The sequence below is a fragment of the Haemorhous mexicanus genome, chromosome 19, assembly GCF_027477595.1.
Source record: "Haemorhous mexicanus isolate bHaeMex1 chromosome 19, bHaeMex1.pri, whole genome shotgun sequence".
NCBI lineage: Eukaryota > Metazoa > Chordata > Aves > Passeriformes > Fringillidae > Haemorhous > Haemorhous mexicanus.
In genome coordinates, this window is record NC_082359.1 from 5,992,465 (window position 1) to 6,011,822 (window position 19,358).

Sequence of the window (19,358 nt, forward strand, 5' to 3'; positions counted from 1 at the left end):
GGGCCGGGCCTCAGGGCGGGGGCCGGGCCGGGCCGGGCCGGGCCGGGCCGGGCCGGGCCGGGCCGGGCCGGGCCGGGCCGGGCCGGGCCGGGCCGGGCCGGGCCGGGCCGGGCCGGGCCGGGCCGAGCCGAGCCGAGCCGAGCCGAGCCGAGCCGAGCCGAGCCGAGCCGAGCCGAGCCGAGCCGAGCCGAGCCGAGCCGAGCCGAGCCGAGCCGAGCCGAGCCGAGCCGAGCGCACGCCCCGCCCCGCCGCGCACCGCCCCAGGAAGCGCAGGGTTTAGCGGCCGGCCCGCGCCGCGATGCATTGTGGGGCGCAGCAGCAGAGCCAAGATGGCGGCCAGCAGGAGGCTGATGAAGGTAACAGCGCCGGGCTGGGCCGCCGGGCGGGCGGCCCCGGCTCCCGCGGCCGCCCCTCCGCCCCGGCCCCCTCCGGCAGCGCGGGGCCGCCTCCCCCGCCGCCCCCCGGCGGGGCGGCCTCCTCCGCGCCCCTCGGCGGCGCCCCGCGCCCGAGCGGCCGGAGCGGGAGCAGCCGGCACTCGGGCCGCGGCCGTGAGGGGCCGCGCCGCCCCCCCGCCGCCGCCGCCGCTCCGCGCTCCGGCAGCGCCCCGCGGACCCGGCTGCCGCCCCGGGCTGGGCGGGGGCGCCGGGCGGGCGCCGCGGGCCTCCCCGACCCCCTCGCTCGGGGGGCTCCAGGGTGACTAAGCAAAGAGGAAGGGACGGGGGGAAGGAAACGCCGCCGCCCGGGGCCGGGGCATCCCCGGGGCGGCGGGAGAGCTCGGCGGCCCTGCCGGGGGAGGCCTCGGCGGGGAAGCGCCCTCTCCTCCCTCCCTCCCTGCGGGGGGAGGTTCGCCGCTCCCCCGCGCTCGCCCCGGTGAGGAACCGTCCCCAGGCGCCCAGGGATGAAATAATTTCGTTTTCGTTGTTTCGGAGAGTAACCTCTTCCTCGTATGAGTAAGAGGTTTATCACACAGAAACATGGACCTGGGTTCAGAAGTTTCTTCATTCGCTGCGGACGTGGTAATGTTTTTGTCTTCACTCTTATTTGTTCTGAACCGTGGATGATACTTGGAAATGGAAACTCGGCCCCGGCTGGGCTTTTACCAAGAGCGCGTATAGTTTATGGTTAAATACCACTCGGGATTATGTTTCTCGTTATTTTCTTTGGGGAGGAAGGTACTTCTTACAAGGAAAATAGTAACCGTTGCCCCCAAAGCACACAAATTTATTTTATGTGCTGTATGTAATTACCAATTAACATCCTAAACTGTAAGCAGCAAGGTTTGCCTAGGACACACTACATAATGGCATAAAATTTATTCACTCTGTCAGAATCCAGATTTGCATGCAAAGTGCCTGTGGGGAAATCAATGGACTTTACAGGCCAGTCCTGGGAAGTGGCGGGGAAAGACCCCGTAAATGTTGAGCAATGTTTCAGCCTTATTTAAAAACCTGCCCCTGTGGGGTGCATAGTAACCCTCCACTGGGATTTAACAGATTCTTGGATGATTCTGTTAAACTTAATTCTTTAATACCAGTTTTACAGCTGGCTTCAAGGCCATGGACCCCCAGTAGGGCTGGGATTTCACCCGGACGTGTTCATGGCGTGTCCTGAAGTTGCATTTCCTTGATGTGCAGATATGTGAATAACCATTATAACTTGGGTATTTTAGAGGAAACCAATAGCTCAGCAGTGCTTCTATAAGACTCATTTTGTTGATTTAAATACTCTATGGAGCATTTAAAAATGAAATATTAGATAGATTGTGTGCAGTATCATTCATATATATTAAAAATCAGTAGGTTTAAACCTTTAATTGTCCTTAAGGATCCTGGTGAGATGGAATTCATTTTTTACTTCATTTTTGATAGCTCTATATTTTCTCAGAGCTTTAGTATCATAATCACCATGTCTGTTGCTTTATGCTCAAATAAGGTTTCCCTCCATTTCAGACATAAAATTAAATGGTTGTTTACTGTTTTTGTAAGGCAGTTTTTCTTCCTGTTCTGAGATAATACATTAATTGTTCAAAAGCACATCCCAACTACTCTGATAGGAATAATATATATTTTCTCCTTTTTTTTTTGTTAATTTAAAATAGGAAATACAAATTTCAAAGGCAAGAAAAAATTGTTCTTAATGTTTTCAGTGCCTCTTGCTTTTTAGCCTCCTCTTCATTTTTACTATACTTCTGAAACATTAGAATTTCAGTCTTTCACTAAAATACACTAAAAAGGAGTTTTGATAATGTGACCTTATTTTCTCGAAAATTGGTGTGGCAGTTGTTTCTCAGAGGGAGTGGTGTGGGAATGCAGGAGACATTGATAACTTACCTCTTTTATTTTCACTTTTGTTTCTGTTGCCTAACATCTGTGGGTTGTTCATGTTTGTGTGGGTTTTATGCAGTTGAGGAGCTGTGGGCTGCTGTGTCCCACAGCTTGCAGAGGCTGTTAAATCAGCAGCTCCCTTCCTGCTCTGGGGAGTGGAGGCAGCCCAAGAGGCTCTGGCTTTGCCATTCATCTCGGCAGGAACAAAGTAGAGCCCTCGTAGGGATGATGTCATCGGGATTGCTGCAGCATGATGTGAAGGTCCAGCCTCACGTGTGTATCAGCCTAATATCACTGTTAAAGTCCCAGATTCACAGGTCCACTTTGATTTAAAGTCTTTCATTGTTGAAGTTTTGCAGTTGGGAAGAGTGTTTGGGGTGTCTTTGTTAGGGTCTTGGAATGATGAGTGATTATAACTAAAGGAAATGGGGCTTTTCACTGTGTCAGTCAATTACCTTTAAAATAATTTAGGATAAGCTTTAACTGTCTTTTCTTTGAGCTAAATAATCGAGCTTGTCTTTGATAAATGAGACTAAACCTTAAACCTTTTATAGTTATATAAAATTAAGCAATTCCTGTTTCCTTAAGGTCTTGCCAACATTTTGAAGTACTGCATTTTTTCTGGACTCAAGTCATGCATCATAGTTATTCATATTAATCACCATGGCTCAAAGAGACTGGATGCAGTACATCCATAATAGCTCACTGGCTGCCTGTAGAAAACTGGGAGTCGTGTCCACTGTCCAGGTGGGAATTGATGCCCTTTTCCATTTGGGGAAGCCATTTGCATCTTCAGTTCACAAGCCTCTGTGTGAAACAGGCATTACAAATTTTGGTACGTTGTACTTGTACCATTCAATTTTAAACATGAATTCAGGTTATAAAGACAACAAGATTGGCTTGTTATCTGAGGGTGTGTTTGAACAAATCACCTTCCCTAGGCCAAAGACCTTTTTTATGGCCTCTTTTGGCCAAGCTTTATCCCATCAAATAGTGCCACCTAACTGAAGTCTTCTCCCCTGATTCACAGCAGCTCCGTGGAGGTGTGCCCTTCCAGGAGTGCACTTAGTGTAGCAAAAACATGGAATAAACATGGCTAATGACTCATATTGCAGTGACATCTGAGGTGGAGGTTTGATCTGTGATCCACCATTACACCTTTTCAAAGAGCCCCAGTTCTTGAATCCTGACTCCTTGTGAAATGTGAGCGGTGGGATGAAGCAGGCTTTGTCAAGGATGTGGTGTTGTGGAGAGTCAGGGTTAAAACACACAAATATGGAGTGATGATATTTGGGAGAGGATCTAAGGCTTCTCTTTGAAAGGGGTACTGGGCTTCATGGCCCTTTCTCATAGAAAGGACCTTGTCTCCAGGCTGTGTGAGGAGAACATGGATCTCCCAGAGACGTGCCAGAGACTTCAAGGGAAGGCTTTGCACAGTTGCCACCTGCTACCATAAAAGAAGCCATTCCTCATGCTGGATCCATGGCTGAGTGCTGTGTGGAGAGGAAGTGAGGAGGTGCACAGGGAAGGCTGTTCTGGTGCTGGACACTCACAGTACTTGCAGGGGTAGTAGTGTGTGGAGCTGAGCAGCACCTCCCACAGGGTGTTTGGGTGCTCCTGGAGAAGGCTGTGCTGTCCCAGGTGTGGAGCTGGGCCCTTCCATGGTGACTGCCTGGGATGGAGCTCAGGCGTCTGTAAGATCCATGCTTTGGTTCCCTGGCTTTTAGATGTTCAAAAGCATCTTTAACAATAGAAATTGAAAACAGATTTAAAGAGTAAATAACTCTTCATGTAGGAAGTGAGGTATGTTGACAATTATTTTAATTTTATTGTTTTTACTCTGCTTCCATAGTTGCATACTCAAACATTTATGCAACTGTTGAACTCCTCCATGATAAAACATAAACATGGGACCACACCCAGGTAGGTGGCCTGCAATCTCCAGGATGCTGTGGTCCTGTAAACACTATAGTGCTCCTAAATAAAGGGATTTTAAACAACTTTGATACTTGAAAAATAATTCTAAATTGATCCAAACTTCAGTTCTTAGTAACAAGGAAAATATGGTTTTGAGTAACATCTGATTGTCCTTAGGCAGAAGTGAGAATATGGGTGCATTTTCACTTTTTGAAGCTGAGAATTGACAAAAGGATTTTAATCAAATTAAAATACTTTGCCAAAAAGTAGAATTGCTCAGTCAGTAAGACATGAGTATGCAGGGTTGTAATGTTGCAGAGGAAACTTAACTGCTGATTCTTAAAAGAACTAAATTCTATTTCTGTTTTTAGTTGGATTTGTGATGGAATTTTTTGTGTGGTAGAATCAGATTTTAAGGTGTTTTAAGACTTCTCTGTACTGTTAATCCAGAAAGTGAAACTGGCCAGTTCCTGATCAGTTTTTTGGAGCCTGTTTGACTTACAGGCATTTTTTAGAGAATGTATTCATAAACAGATAAATAAGTTGTAATAATGATTTAGGGTTCTTTCAGGAGGCCTTTGGTTTTATTTGTGAATTTAATAGTATTCTGGGCTTGATGCAGAACTTACTCAAGTCAATATGAGCTTTTACACTTATTCCCATGTTCTGGAATTGCACTCTTACAAGTATTTGCCTTCACTGCATTTTCCTGTCTGGCTTGGGTTTTTAGAGAAGTCCCAAAACTTGAAAGATGCGTGGACAAAACAGTTAAAGGTTTTTTAAAAGATTTAGTTACATTTTAAGCTGGTGCCACTTTTCTTTCTATTTTAAAACATTTAATTTTTGATTTGAACAGCCCAAATGATTACACAGTATTGAAAATGACAATTTTAAACCTTTAGTGGTTATATATGAGAAGTAGTATGTACTTTTATGGCCACCTTCAGCATTGTATGCTTGAAGATCAGGTACCACCTTTGAAACAGTGTTTTCTCCATTTCATGTGCTGTGTATAACACTTTGTCTGAACATTTCCAAATTACAAATATCATGTCTCAAGAGAGCCCCACGAATGTTCAGACATTTCAGTTTCTCAAGTAGATAAACCAATGCAGCAAGGTCACATGCAAGGTTGATAAAGGAGTGGGGAATGAAGATTGATTTAAATTCTTACTGCAGTCATCTAACCTTTAGTTACGCTCCTCCTGTGCTCCTTTAATTATGTTACTTGACAAAATTAAGGGGTGGAGGACAAGAAAAGGAATTAATCTATTTACTGTCTGCCTAGACTCATCAGTATTACTTTGAAATAAATATCTGGACTGTATCTTTTTACCTCAAAGTAGTTTTTGTCCCTTTGGAGTTGCTCAAGCCCGTGTTAAAGGTATTGTTAGCTTTTAATCTGTGCTGCTTGAAAGTATTTAGTAGCTCATTCACTTTTTTAACAGTACTTGTATACTGCAGTGTTTGCCTGCATAGCCCTGAGGCAGTTAGATCTTTATTATGGGTTTTGGCAGTTGCCAGAAGGAAAAAAAATCCAAAACAACCTCCCCTCACACCCTTAAATTGTGAGTGGTGAGGGTCCTACCACTCCTGAAAGCACGGCTCGTGGAGTGTTACACTGCCGTGGTGGGGGAAGAAGCTGTGTGTAAAGAGCTCCACCACGGAGCCGATTCATTTGGAGTGGCATACGAAGTCTGAAACACTCCTAGTATAAGAAAAGCAATTTCTAGTACAAATTTCAGTCTGTCTAAGGCCGTGGTTCAGGTGCATGCCCTGCTGAGGTGGCTGGATTGTCCCTGACCTCTGCAGCCCTGGCTGCGTGTGAGGCACGGAGCGGCTGCCGGCTTTATCCCCGGCTGTCCCTCGCACAGCTGTCAGCTCCTCCCGCAGGAGAAGGGCACAGGACAGGCCTGACACGCTCCAGTCATTACCACAGCTTTGGTTTTGGAAGTGGTTTCCTGCAAAGGCCTCACATGTCATTTTAAAGAGGAAGATGGCCTGAATAATTTTTGTCTAGTTCTTTAGTGCCTCTGTACTGTTTAATTCCCTCTCTCATATGGTGGGCTTGAGAAAAAGTGGCAAACCATTTGTATATTTATTTTAACTTTTCATTGATGGCATGCAAAGTTTTACCATTTTATGATTACCTCTATATGGGATTCTTGCATTTCTTACTTCACCATCCAATTTTTTAACCTGAATCTAACTATAAAATATAGGTGTTTAATTTTCCAGCAATGTGAAGCTACACTTTTCTATTTTGTTGTGTTAGTTTACTAACATACCTGAATTATAGAGTCATAGTCCTTCTTTTTTTTTTTTTCATCTGGACAATTGTTCTCTGGGCCAGCAGCAGTACAATGCTGTTGTCTGAACCTGGGACAAAAGCTCCTGGAAGCTGCAGTCCCTCTGGGCATAATGGGGGAGATTTGTCATGTGCATAATATTTTTACTATAGTAACTAGAAAATAGTCTAAACCCATTTTCCTTGCCTTCTTTTAGAATGAAGGCACTTGTGATGATGCACGTTTATTCATGCTTAAATACCTACTGCTTGATTAGTTTATGTTGTTTGATGTGTTGCATCTAGTATGGAATGGAATTTGTTCCTTTTGCACGCTGTGGGCAGTGCTTTGCCAGGACTTCCCAGGCCTGTATGTGATGGGAGTGAGCAGCAAACTCAGTTCAGAGCAGGTTCCTGCCCCCGTCGGGACAGAGGCAGTGCGGGACCTGCCCGGCTCTCCCTGAGCTGCTGCTTTATGCAGGAGCACTCAGAGTAAGGCACCGTGGGGATTTGCACTCTGAGTGATGGTAAAGCACCTCGTAGAGCTGCAATCATAAAGGTTATTTTCTTTGGAATATTTTGGTTTGCTCTCTATCCCTATAAATATGACTCATGGGATTATTGGGGGGGGGGGAGTGTATGTTTTCGTGCTCTAAGGAAATAGGATAATCCTCTTAGCTCTTTAAAAAAACCACCCAAACTGTCTGTGACATTGCATAAATGGAGCAGCAGTGGAATTTGGGGATTAATCCATGGGTCTAGACTAAAAAGTCAGTGTCATGAAGATAGTGTTAGGCGTGAGATCAGTATCCAAGCCTCCAGGGTTAAACTTTTGTGTTCAGAGTATGCTCTTGCTTCAGTAGGTGCAGTGGGTAGGAATATAAATGCTCATTTGCTGATACCTGGCTGTCGTGATTTTTGTTTCACATGCATTTGGAATTCTTGTTTTCCCTTTGGGTTTGAATTTTATCATGATGCTAAATTTATGCAAGAGGTTACTGCAAGTACTAAATCTGCCAGTCAAGTGCAGGAAGGTTTGATCCAAGATGAACATAGAGCTGTTTTGGAAGACAAACCACGGACAGCACCTGTAGCAGAAAAACTGATTGTGGTTGTTTTTCGTTGTGTAGTGTCTTTGCTTTTAATGGGTGGGTTTATGATAATTATATCCAGCCTAATTTTGCAAGACACCTGCATCCAGTGCAGAGCTGAGCACTGTCAGAGCACCCTAGTGCTGCTGTATAAGCAACATTTTTCCTAACCTATGCAGCCACCAGGCATGTGCTGCAGTTTTGAAAGCACTGGGAAACTTTTATGTTTTGCTGTGGATGATTTTTGAATTCATATTTCATTAAATTCTCTTTAAAGATAAAATGGCAGAGTTCAACCACAAAGGACTGTAATTGTTGTGGAGGAAGTAAAAGTGGAACCTTGAGGTGTTTCTTTTGAGGTCTTATGAAATACTCCAGGAAGCAGTCCCTATAGTAGGGCTTATATGTCATTTTAAATATAAAAATGCTGAAATAGTTATTTTGGTGCTACCTGGTTCATGAACTGATTAAAAATAGTTTGACTGCTGCAGAAAGATAACCTTGATCAAGACTGATACAGCTTTAAAGAGAGGAATCCAAATGTGTACTGTGAGCTTTGAGGTACTAAACAGAGAGAAAGCTAAATCTTTTCAAGTTACTGCTCTAAACAAGGCTTGATTGCTATTTTTCTGGGTTTGGATCAATTTAAGCTGTTCATGCAGGAATTTGCTCATTTTCAGTTGAAATAATTGGCCCGTTCATTGGTTTTATCCCTGTTTAAAACTATTATGAAATAATTCTTCCAAATCACTGCTCTCCTTCACACAAGTCCTAAGATGCACTGTATTTCTACACCTCACAGTATTGTTAATACTCTGTTACCGAAGGCACTGATTTACATTTGAAATAGAAAACCATTTTTAAATGTAGCCTTTTAATACTTCTGCTTCATTGTGTCTGTAATGATGTTAATAACAAGACAGTTTTGTGTTTTCCTTATATATCAGAAAACAAGAGTTTTACTATCTCGTCTCAGAGAGTTTTACTTTTTAGAGGTGCAAAATTTTATTTCTTATATGTGTGGGTTGCCACTCCACTAATTAAAGAAAACCACATTGACCTTTAAGCATTTTGAAAAATGAATGTGAGCATCTTGCTTAATCCAGTTATTAACTTAGGCTTAACACTTTGCTTTGCTTTTCAGGAGCTTGAAGAAATTCGCAAATGTGGAATGAAAAACTTCCGTAATATCCAGGTTGATGAAGCTAATTTATTGACCTGGCAAGGGCTTATTGTTCCTGTGAGTATAGACTATTCCTTATGAGCTTTAAAATAAAATGAGGATCATTTGTATCTCATAAATCCAGAGCTCAGTAGTGCTGCTGGTGACCATGAAATAATTCGTTATTGTAGGCCTGGGCTGACACATGGCTACTGGGCTGCTGGGAGAGGTGTTGGAAAGGGAAGCAGGGAAGTTTGGTTTTACATTAAGCCTAAAGTGCAAAATCTACATGATCATAGGAAAAAGAAAGGATGTATGAAATACATCCTTTTACTCCTTAATATGCTTTTTTTTTTATTTATTTACTAGGTTTATTACTAGGATAACACTGAGTATTGGGAAAAATTCAATGCAGAGAAAAGGTTTGGGTTTTCTGAAGTGAGCTCTTTAAAAGAAAGGAGTATCCTTGTTTAAGCATTAGTTAGTGCCAAAATAAACTCATTTTACCTAATTTTTTAAAAAAGCACTACAGTTTTCTTAGGGCATGTTTGATTGAAGTAGATAACCATTTTATTAGTCAAATAGAGAGGCATTTTTTCCTGAGGGGAAAACAGAAAATGTGATGTGTTGATTTCTTGGTTGAAAGTCACTTGGATTTTCACCTCTTGTATTTCCCACAGCTGTGGCCCATAGCAGTGGGAAATGGCTGCCTTGGTTCTGAGAGCTATTTTTAGTCTGCAGCAATAGGGGATGGGCCATGGGGGCAGCAGTTGTGGTTTTCTGTGGGTGGTGCCAAAAAGCCTCCCCAACCAGTCTAAGTCTGTCTTTTTATTATATGAGTAAGACTTTGAGACATCTCTGTTGCAGCGCCTCTGCCTCGTTAGTCAGAGGCTGCTCTGTGCTCACATGGCACAGGCTGAGGTAATGGCTGGGCGGTTACACTTCAAATGCTGTGGAATACATTCACTTGGCTGTTTACTTACGTGCCTGCAAGTGATTCCTTGGAGTGGCTGACACTACTGCAAACAAAGCAAGTGGGATCTGACACTGAAATTTGACAGAGCTGAGGAGCAACTCCCTTTAATCAGTCACTTTGTGTTCATGTCTAACAGTTTAGTGCTTTGATAACACTTTGAAGCAGTATAAGGTTCGTAAATATGACTAATAAAACAAAACAAACAAAATACTTGTTTACTCCTGTTAAGATTAGGAATGTGTGGTGTACAGCAGCTATTTTTAACAGTTTCTGCTCAACTGAGGATGAGCGTGGTGTTTGTTTTGCAGAGCTTTGAGGTATCACAAGTGTTTAAATGTTGGTGCAGTGAACTTGCTCCAGACCTGCCTTTTGATTTGTAATATGTCCTGTTACAGGGGAAATAGCCTCAAATTCCCTGCTGGTGTAGTTAAGGGGGAATTTTGTTATGAAATTACTCTTCCTATAGTAATTTCAAATTTGTTGTTTGTGTTCAAAGAGTATTGTAAGTTTTTATTCTGAGGTTATGCTATAGATGTTTTAGTGTTAGTGTCTCTTTAGCTATTTTTGGTACCAGAGTTGATGGCTTATAAATGCAATACATGAGCTTATTGAAAGTTAAACTTTTTTCTCTGTGTTTTTGCTTCACATGCTGTTACCATTTTAGCAAATGTTCTTACTTAGGGTTTAAAGACACACACTTCAGTAGGACTAACCAGTTACTGATTATCAAATGCTATAACTGGCACTTCTTGATCAGCTGCTTAATGAAGGCATGAAAGATAATGGTTATTATTTTTAATAGTGTTCATACAGAATTACTGTGAAAGATTATGTAAGGATGAGCTGTAAAGCTTTAAAAGCTCTTGTTTGTAACATATTTTGTTCTTCAGAACAAATGTTAGTTCTTAAGGGTGTTCACTTAATTGAGAAGCAAATTGAAGATAGCTAGTCAACTTCTTTTCCTGTTCTAAATTGTAGAATGAAGTAGTTTGTGTCCTGTGGGTGGCCAAGGTACACTATTTTTTGATTTCAACATCCAAACAAGACTGTAGACCAGGCTCCTTGTTCATGTGAGAGGCACAGTGAAGAAAATGGATGTTTTTAAGGCAGATCACTTCTTGTGTCAGTTCACTGAACGTCCTCACAACTTACAGCACATGATGAGGAAAGAACAATTGAGCTATGGGGGAAGAGGGCAGTGACTGCCTAAGTTGTCACCACCACACAAGTTATTAGTTCAACATCCAAAGCCTTTAGGATTGCTTGGGTAAAAAGTGATTTTAAAGCTGCTCTAGTTGCTTCTCCCCCTGAGAGAAACGGTGCTGTATTTCTTACACACAACCAAATTCTTCACATGGATGAGCCTTAGATTAATTGTTTTCTGTTGACAGATATTTTAATAGAACACTCCCCACCCCCAAGTATTGATAAATTCTGGAGTGGAATTGATTGCAGGGAAGGGTCTGGTTACTAATGAAGAATGTGTGTGATGATACTTTACACCAACTGGAAACTCTCATCCTTTGATTCTTGTTCTCAGAGTATTTGGAAAAGCTTTATTCCATAGTTACTGTTTTCAGTGCAGAATGGTATTTTCATAGGCTTTAAATATAGCAGTGGTTTATTTTTGTTCTGCCTCTCTTGTTCAGTATCTGAAGCATCAGTATCAATAGTCTAACAGGTTTTTCTAAGTGAAATTCTGGGCATTGTTTTTTCTGTTTCAGCATGAAGAACTGCTTTGCTCACTTCACAGTTCTCTCATCCTGCTCCTTCAAAACTGATCTGATAAGAGTGGGTGCTAAAACTGCATACAAATTGAGAATGTTCTCATCAGCAAACACAGTGAATATCTATCTTTAGTACCAATGAATGCTCAGCAGATTTTTGTGTAGTCAGCACAAAAACATTCTCGAAACATTTAGGGAGATCTGACAAACCAAATTGCTTTGCTGTTCATGCCACCATGTTGTGAGACACACAAAATAACTGTTCAGAAACCCACTTCCCTTGTCAGGCTTGCTGTTAGTGTCTTGGAAAGGCTTTACTATGTTTTTTGAAACACAAAACTGGCAATAAAAGTACTTTCTAGTAAGAGCCTTGAGTTGGATGTGAATGGAGCTGGATGCCTTCTTACCCATAGCAATGTCAGAAATGTAGGACAATGGCAACCTGCTTTTTCCAGGGGGGATGCAAACGTGCAGCTTGTATTGCCTCTCACATGGGTTTTGATGTTTCTTGACACATAAACCTGGCAGTAGTGTTGGTAGAAAATGCCTTTCAAAGAGGTCATTGAAGAGATCAATGAAATCCAAGTCTGTAGATGCTGCTTTTCACTTGTGTCCATTAGCATGTGCCACATTCTTGACATTCTGCCTTCTTGTTGCAGGACAATCCTCCATATGATAAAGGAGCCTTCAGAATTGAAATCAACTTCCCAGCAGAATATCCATTCAAACCCCCTAAGATTACATTTAAAACAAAGATCTATCACCCTAACATCGATGAAAAGGGGCAGGTTTGTCTGCCAGTAATTAGTGCTGAAAACTGGAAGCCAGCAACCAAAACTGACCAAGGTAGGACTCCATGTGGAGAAAAAACTGGGTTTTGAGAAACTTTGTAATGTTTGAATTTAAAGCTAATCATGTTTCACTTGTCAGTTTCCCAATGCTCTGAGGATATATTCATTGTAAGGTTTGTGTCATGAATCACGTGTTGAGCACAGAGTACGACTTGTGGAACCTCTTTTTGTTACTGGAATGGGAGGTACTGGCACTGAAGTGGCATTTCCACCTCCAGGAAACCACAAAACTCTTCATGACTAAGGAGTTTATTAAGGAAGTGTCCTCAGCATACTTTAAAATTTTGCTGGTAGCTTGTGTGGGGGGTTATGCTGTGTTTCTTTTTAAACAGTGACTTTAGAATCCAAAGGTGTTCAGTAAATTCCTGGATGTTTGAAAGACAAGGTCTAAAACCTCAAGGCTCTGTATATTTTATAATCTGCCATGTGGTTCAGTGATTTGAACATATGGCTTGAAATATCATGGGAGTCATAAACAAAATCTGAGATGATACTGCAGATTAACTTGTAGTTCTTAAAAGATCATTGCTGTCAGGCTTGCTGTGTAGAGTGTCTTTGATAAGAATCTAAATATTGTAAGGAAAAAAGTTTTGTTAGCTTCTGTGGCAGACTTAAGTGTAATGTAAGTAAGGTTTTTTCCTGTTGTTGCTTGCAGGAGTTGTTGAGAACTTTGTGTTGTCTGGCAGGTAATGATTAGTTGGGTATTAAGCTTTTATTATTATAAATTTAGAAAGCAAACATCCTTGTAAAAAATGCTTATTTTTTAAGAGTATTAATTCAAAGGAGTAGCAGTTTAGGGCAGTGCTAGAGCTTCAGTGACACTGAAATATCCTGTTCCATAAGAGAAAATACTTCTCCTTTCCAGGCTGTTCTCAATGGTTATTTTCACATGATCTGTGTTCCTGATAGGAAACAATGCTGTACTTAAGAGATCTTTTTTCTGTTCACCCCGTGTGCTAAAAAAGTACTTCTGGGTGTGTGGTCTTGCCCAAAGACAAAACAGGAAAATTGCAGTTGTTTTAGAAGAGGTGAGGCAGCTGAATGTTGGTGAAAATGGAGGTGACAGCAGAAAGAACCTGTGAAATAGGACTGTGAGATCTTAGATTCGTTGTAGATTTATCCCTGATTTTACAGGACAAAGGCCCTTAGGAGAGAGGAGATGGAAGGAACATGTGGAAGGTTTCTGTTCTGTTCCATACCTGAGCAGCTGTCTTGGTGCTGTCAGCCTTTGCTAGTTAACTAAAGGACTTACATGTCTCTACCCAGCTTGAAAAACAAGCTGTCATTAGCTGGAACTACTGAAACAATTGTTTGCATGCAGAAAATAGTGTCTCCCTGAGAAGTAGCAATTCCCTTTTTATCTGAGAGACTGAATAAAAGGTGTGCTAAAATCAGATTTTGGAACTGATCCTGGCTATCAAAATATTGCCAGTCTCTCATGGTCTGCTGTGTTGCGGTTTTTTGTTTGTCTTAACTCTTTCTTCAAGTTGTTTTAATATCAACATCTGTTGTTACTACATGGCTGTATGAACCTGTGACAGTGTTACTAAAACCCTGCTTAAATGTCTGTTCCTTTTCCTTCAGATTTCTTCTTCACTGAAAAATCACTCCTAGCTTTTCTCAATGAAATCATGTGACATCATTAGTACAGTATCAGTGATTGGTTTTGCTCACACAGGTGTCAAAAAAGTGAAGCAGTTGAGTTCATCATAAATCACTAACTTACCTTTCACATGCTAAATGTGCATCTTACTGCTGCACTTTTTGTTAATTTATGCTTAATATTAAAAACAACTGTTAATGGCAGCATAGTTCACAAACTCTGTGGCTGTTGAGGCAGCTCCTGTTCTGCCAGGACTGTTTTTTCTGGCTTGTTACTGTTACTAAGGTTATTGAACACACATTTTCTCTGTAGTGTTTTTGCATGCTTTGCTCAGTGAGAAGAGATTGCCACTCAGTGTTTCTGCTGCTTTCAGCAATGGGATGGCAGTTGTTGTAAGGCCAGGACTGGTGAGTTACTGTGAAGGAAGCTGGTATCAATTCTACATTCCTTAGATAGTTTGTTGCTATTTAAATTTGGATTTGTGCTAAGAAATGCTTCTGTTTAGCAGTTTAGAGACAAATATCAGATTTGGGCGTGGCTTTGAGTATTTGTTTTGAGGTTTCTTCATGGGTGGAAAAGACTCAGATCAGTGCCCCAAACAAAGCCACAGATGTTCCAGCATCTGCTGGAGTGACCATCATTGTATGAACTTGCATTCCTGCCCAGAGAAAAATGTAGCAGTAAATGGCACTGCGGGGTGTGAGGTTCACTGTGTAAATGTCAGGTGCACTTCCATTTCCTGAAGAGTGACTTTTCTTTGGAAAGCCACAGGGACACTGGTGACATTGCTGTGAGCACCTTGCCACTCTCACCCTGTGGTTTGCCCAGTACATCTCTACTGGTGATTGTCTTGGGAAGTTGAGAGTAAAGGAAAGACATGCCTGCTGTTCATAGGTGTAAGAATCACAGGGAAATAAAGCTGGAAAAAAGGGTTTCCAGAAGAGGGTCAGGCACAGCTGCATCCCTGTGATAGGTGTTGGGAAATGCTTCATGGTGCAAATTCCATCTTCACCAAATCCCTTTGGTGAACCTGTCTGAGGACTTTGATTCATTCTCAGCCATAGGAGAGGATTTTAGATGGGATGCCAATTCCATGGGAAATCATTTGTAGTGCACTTTGGTCTCTATTCATGTTGATTTTGTTTACAAATACGATTTTCTGGTGTTCATTCATGGTCATTGAGCTAAATCTTGGCATATCACTGCAGCTTACTCACGCCCTGCGCTTGAAAAGGCCCGAGATTTATGGGGATGTATTTAAATGCAGTTAAAGCTCTTTCCTTACAGGGGAATTTTGCTTACATTTTGATTTTGAAAAATTACCCATCTAAGCCTCTGACGGTATTTATACTTCTTTTGACAGTAATCCAGTCCCTCATAGCACTGGTGAATGATCCACAGCCCGAGCACCCCCTCCGGGCTGACCTAGCTGAAGAATACTCTAAGGACCGTAAAAAATTCTGTAAGAACGCTGAAGAGTTTACAAAGAAATATGGTGAAAAGCGACCAGTGGACTAAAATCTGACACAAGTGCTGTCAGCAACCTATGATAGAAGATCGGAGCAGTGCATTTGAGACACCCCGTAAAGCAGGACTCTATGGAAAATTGACAAGTGCCACCTTTCGGTGTGAACTTGTGGCTGTTACTAACTTTCTACAGTTTTCTTAATCAAAAGTGGGCTAGGTAACCTGTAAAGAAAGGATTAAAATTTAAGATGTTCTAGTTCTGCTTTCTTTGTTTAAAAATCACTGCTTCAATATACTTTAAAGTATGCTGTTTTCTTTTTCTTGTCAGAATTTATCAAAAATATCTTAGACTTATATTCTGCCCTTAAATTGAAAAGGTTGTGGCTGTCATTTCTTATTTTTCCTTGCAGTTCCCACTATCTTGAGTTCGTTCATTGAATTTTAACCCCCTCCTCAAAGTGATGTCTTAGGAAAAATATCCCAGTTCCGGCAGAAAATGATTGAGTGTTTGGCAGTTTCATTTACTTTTCTTTCTAAATGTTGCACTGTGCTTTGTGGGACTTGTTGCAAGTTCCCCCGAACTTCAGCTTGTAACATAATAAACAAATTCCAACCCACAAAACCAATCAGAAATAATGTCTGGGTCTGATGTAAATCTGGCCAATGTTTATTAAATGGGGACACCCGAGTTTTTGTGTGCATCATTGAATTAGAATATGGCTTAAGTTCTGCTCTTGGAAAACTTTGGGGAAAAAATCTGTAGCAAACAAGTAGTAGAATGTGATTGCAAACTTCCTTCACTTCTATCTTTAATACCTATGCAGAGTAGTAGGAAACATGCACAGAACAACATTGCAACCAATCCAGGAGAGTTCCAGAAACTGGGGACCAAGAGGTACCAAAGTGACAAACTGTCTTTTGAATTTGAAATCATTATTTTGGAAACATTAATTTTGAATTCAAGAACTAAATCTGACAGCACCACTGTCCTCTCTGAACGTTTTCCCTCAGAATGCGTCAGGAGCATCTGTGTTTGTGGGAGGGCCCTTGAGCTGCTCCCAGCCCCAGCACGGCTGCGAGGCCAGGCCTGAGCAATAACAGAGTGTGCTTGGCTGCTGCTGCTGCTGCTGCGTTCAGCACACGGGGCAGGGGCTTTAGTGAGTGTTCAGTGTCTGCAGTTCATCAGCCCTGTCAGGGAGAGCCGTCCTGCGGCTGCCCGGGCACTCCTGCGCATGCTGAAGGAAAGGAGAGGGAGCCTTTCCCTTCAGAGCTGAGCATCCTTTGCCTGTCTCTGCTGCTTCTGCTGCCTTTCCTCCCCAGCCCAGAGCGTGATCCTAGCTCCACAGTCAAACTGCCACACAGTCAACCTGCTGTCTCCCCTTCTGCAGCTGGGGTCTGCTACTGAGTGAATGGATTATTTCCAGAAATCCATCGGTATCTGGGAGCACATATCGTTTCGATGTGCAGGAAGCTGAGTTGAAATAACCCTGACACCTAGGTGGTTGCCTGTACTCCTAAATTCACTTTTAATACAGCCTCTGCCTTTGCAACCTTTCAGAACTAGTGTGTCAAGCAGTAGATCTCTCTTGGTTTTAACGTCTTGTGTATTTGCTATTTCCTTATTCGTCCCTCTCCTCTGGCTTTCATTTCCAATTTAGTGTAAACAATGACAGCCCAGTACCTCACCTCTGTTGAAAGTAAATTTTTTTATGAGTTAGGGAGCTAAGAAATTTTATGTTTAAGTGTTCTTAGACAGATTCTTTGGCAGGTAAATAAAGTTAAACCACATTCACCTTATTTACGGAAACTCGCATTTCCTAAGTGTTTTCAGGCTTGTGAGAGCACTATTACCAAATTTTCACATCTTTGTGTCTTCATTTGCAGAAAGTTGGTACTGATTTTGTTTCTTTCACGCTCACTCAGATTCATAATAAAATAATGCCAAATTATCTGTCAAACTGAAGTGTGTAACTTCTGCATCACCTGAGTCACTGTACCTTTGATCATGTCTGTTGGCATGGAAACTTACCATTCTCTAAATTTTATTTGGAACAAATCTGTAGCACTAGTTTGCTGCCCTCGTTGCTACTCAATAGTTACTCTGTGGTTGTAAAGCCTCTCAGGTCAAAGACTGCGCCCGTCTGCCTGGCTGTGACCGGATGCCGCGGAAGGGACGGAAGGGCTGCGAGCGCGCAGGAGCTCCGGCTGAGCCGCGCCAGCCGCTCCCCTCCAGCTGCAGAGCTCACACGAAGACAGATCTCGCTATCAGTTCTCTTGTTGTGTTCTTCATAGTCCAATTGCTAAACTGTGAGACGTGTAAACAAAGTGCTGGCGCGTGTCTGGGGCAGCCTCTGAACAAAGGGATCTGGCTGGCACCTGTGTGGCTGAAGGCTGAGGAGGAGAAATCCAAGTGCGAAGTCCTAGGATAACTCAGGAAATCAAGCTCTTGTTCTCTCTGGTTCCCTAAGCCATGCTGAATTTTAAATGTGCAGTTGAACATCCACAATGAAAGCAGCACACTGGTGAAACTACACCCAGGAGTACTGGTATAGGCTTTCTGCAAGTCCATTCTGCTACCCTAATAAAAATTGCTCTCAAAGGCTTTGTGGCATGGTTTTATTTTCACAGAGGTCTGGGAATTAACTGGGATTGTAGTAGTGTTTTAATTTCAACTTGGGTTGTCTTTAAAGCTTTCACAGAACTACTGAGAAATTTCCTTCTCTCCCTATATTTTATGCAATTGAAAGGTTCCCTATTGAGTAGTCTTTTAGTAGTTCGTTATTCATTTTACTAATTAAATGTAAATTTGGGGTTTAATGCTCTTCATTTGAAAATAACAAATTTACAAAATCTGTTTTTCACAGTATGGTGCTCGGGTAAAGGCTCCCCCCAGGTCTTCAGTGCTCAGCTGCAAGGACATGCATGCAGAATTCCACAAGTGTGTAACGTCCTGATGGGTGCGATCAGAGCCAGTCCAGCGCTTAGAACGTGAGGCAGTTTAAATGTTTATAATTATTAGTTATTATATTTTTAGGTTTAAAAGTATCCATGAGGACGCGGTGACAATTCCATATCCGATGGAGCTCTGCGTTCCGGCAGCGGCTGCAGTGCGGCCCGGAGGGCGCGGGGTGGCGCTGGCCGGTACGAGCGCTCCGCGCGCGGGGCTGTCCCGGTGCCCCCCGGCAGCGGCTTCGGGGCTGGGGCACCCCCGGGGTAACTCCTGCCCTGCTCTCACCCGGCCCCGGCTCATACCTCCAAGGCATTTCTATAATATAGGAAAGAATCGGGAAAAAGATTTTCTACAGCATCCTTGATGTTTTTTCTACTTGTACAGGACAGAAACTTCCTGATGTGTTCTAGGAAAGGTCAGACAGTTCCCACTAATGACCGAAAGGGAGGCCCTTCCAGCGGTGTGGGAGCAGACAGGTGAGTGGGTTTAGTTCACTCACCAGGTGTAATTAAACCCGAAAGCCTCCTCAAGCTTTGCAATAGAAAAGGTCTGTGTTTATTTTTCATTTAAAAGAATAATGATGATACTGATATTTTTTATATTAAAAAATACGGTTAACAAAACCAATTATGTTAAATAGATCACTCTTGTGCAGAGAATTTCTCCCCACGTGAAAGTCCTTACAGGAATGACGGGGCTGCAGTTAAGAACATATCAGCACTAGTGGGACTTGCTGGAGTTCACATGCTCTGGTGACAGGAACAGAAGGGACAAATACAGGGACCTTCTCCACTCGCAGCCGTGCTCGTGGCTGGCACAGCTCATGGTTGTTCTGAGGGGCAGTGGGTGGTGCAGGACCAGTTGCTGCTGCTCTCACACACAGCAGTTACTTTGCAGGAGTTGCTGCTCCTGCAAAGTCATCCAAAAAATAAGGAGCCTCTCCCAAAGGGCTACAGCTGATGTTACTCTCTTAGGGGGGTTTAACACCAAGAGGCAACGTAAA

General features: G+C 42.7%; 1 protein-coding gene across 2 annotated transcripts; it reads left to right on the plus strand.

The window, feature by feature from the left end:
• Positions 1–274: 274 nt before the first annotated feature.
• Positions 275–18,004, plus strand: UBE2L3 (ubiquitin conjugating enzyme E2 L3). Of its 2 annotated transcripts, none has more exons than XM_059863444.1 (4): positions 275–356; positions 8,764–8,859; positions 12,144–12,330; positions 15,302–18,004. In XM_059863444.1, exons 1-4 carry the CDS (start codon positions 330–332, stop codon positions 15,454–15,456), a joined length of 465 nt encoding a protein of 154 aa, XP_059719427.1. In that variant the 5' UTR covers positions 275–329; the 3' UTR covers positions 15,457–18,004. The 2 variants fall into 2 exon arrangements, with proteins under 2 accessions (XP_059719427.1, XP_059719426.1); XM_059863443.1 differs by lacking the exon at positions 275–356 and adding an exon at positions 960–1,016.
• The last annotated feature ends 1,354 nt before the right edge of the window (positions 18,005–19,358 follow it).

Coding starts and splice junctions, on each gene's coding strand:
- UBE2L3 (XM_059863443.1), top strand. CDS start 975: ATGGACCTGGGTTCAGAAGTTTCTTCATTCGCTGCGGACGTG. Junction 1,017..8,763: donor CTTCATTCGCTGCGGACGTG/GTAATGTTTTTG, acceptor TTTGCTTTTCAG/GAGCTTGAAGAAATTCGCAA. Junction 8,860..12,143: donor GGCAAGGGCTTATTGTTCCT/GTGAGTATAGAC, acceptor TTCTTGTTGCAG/GACAATCCTCCATATGATAA.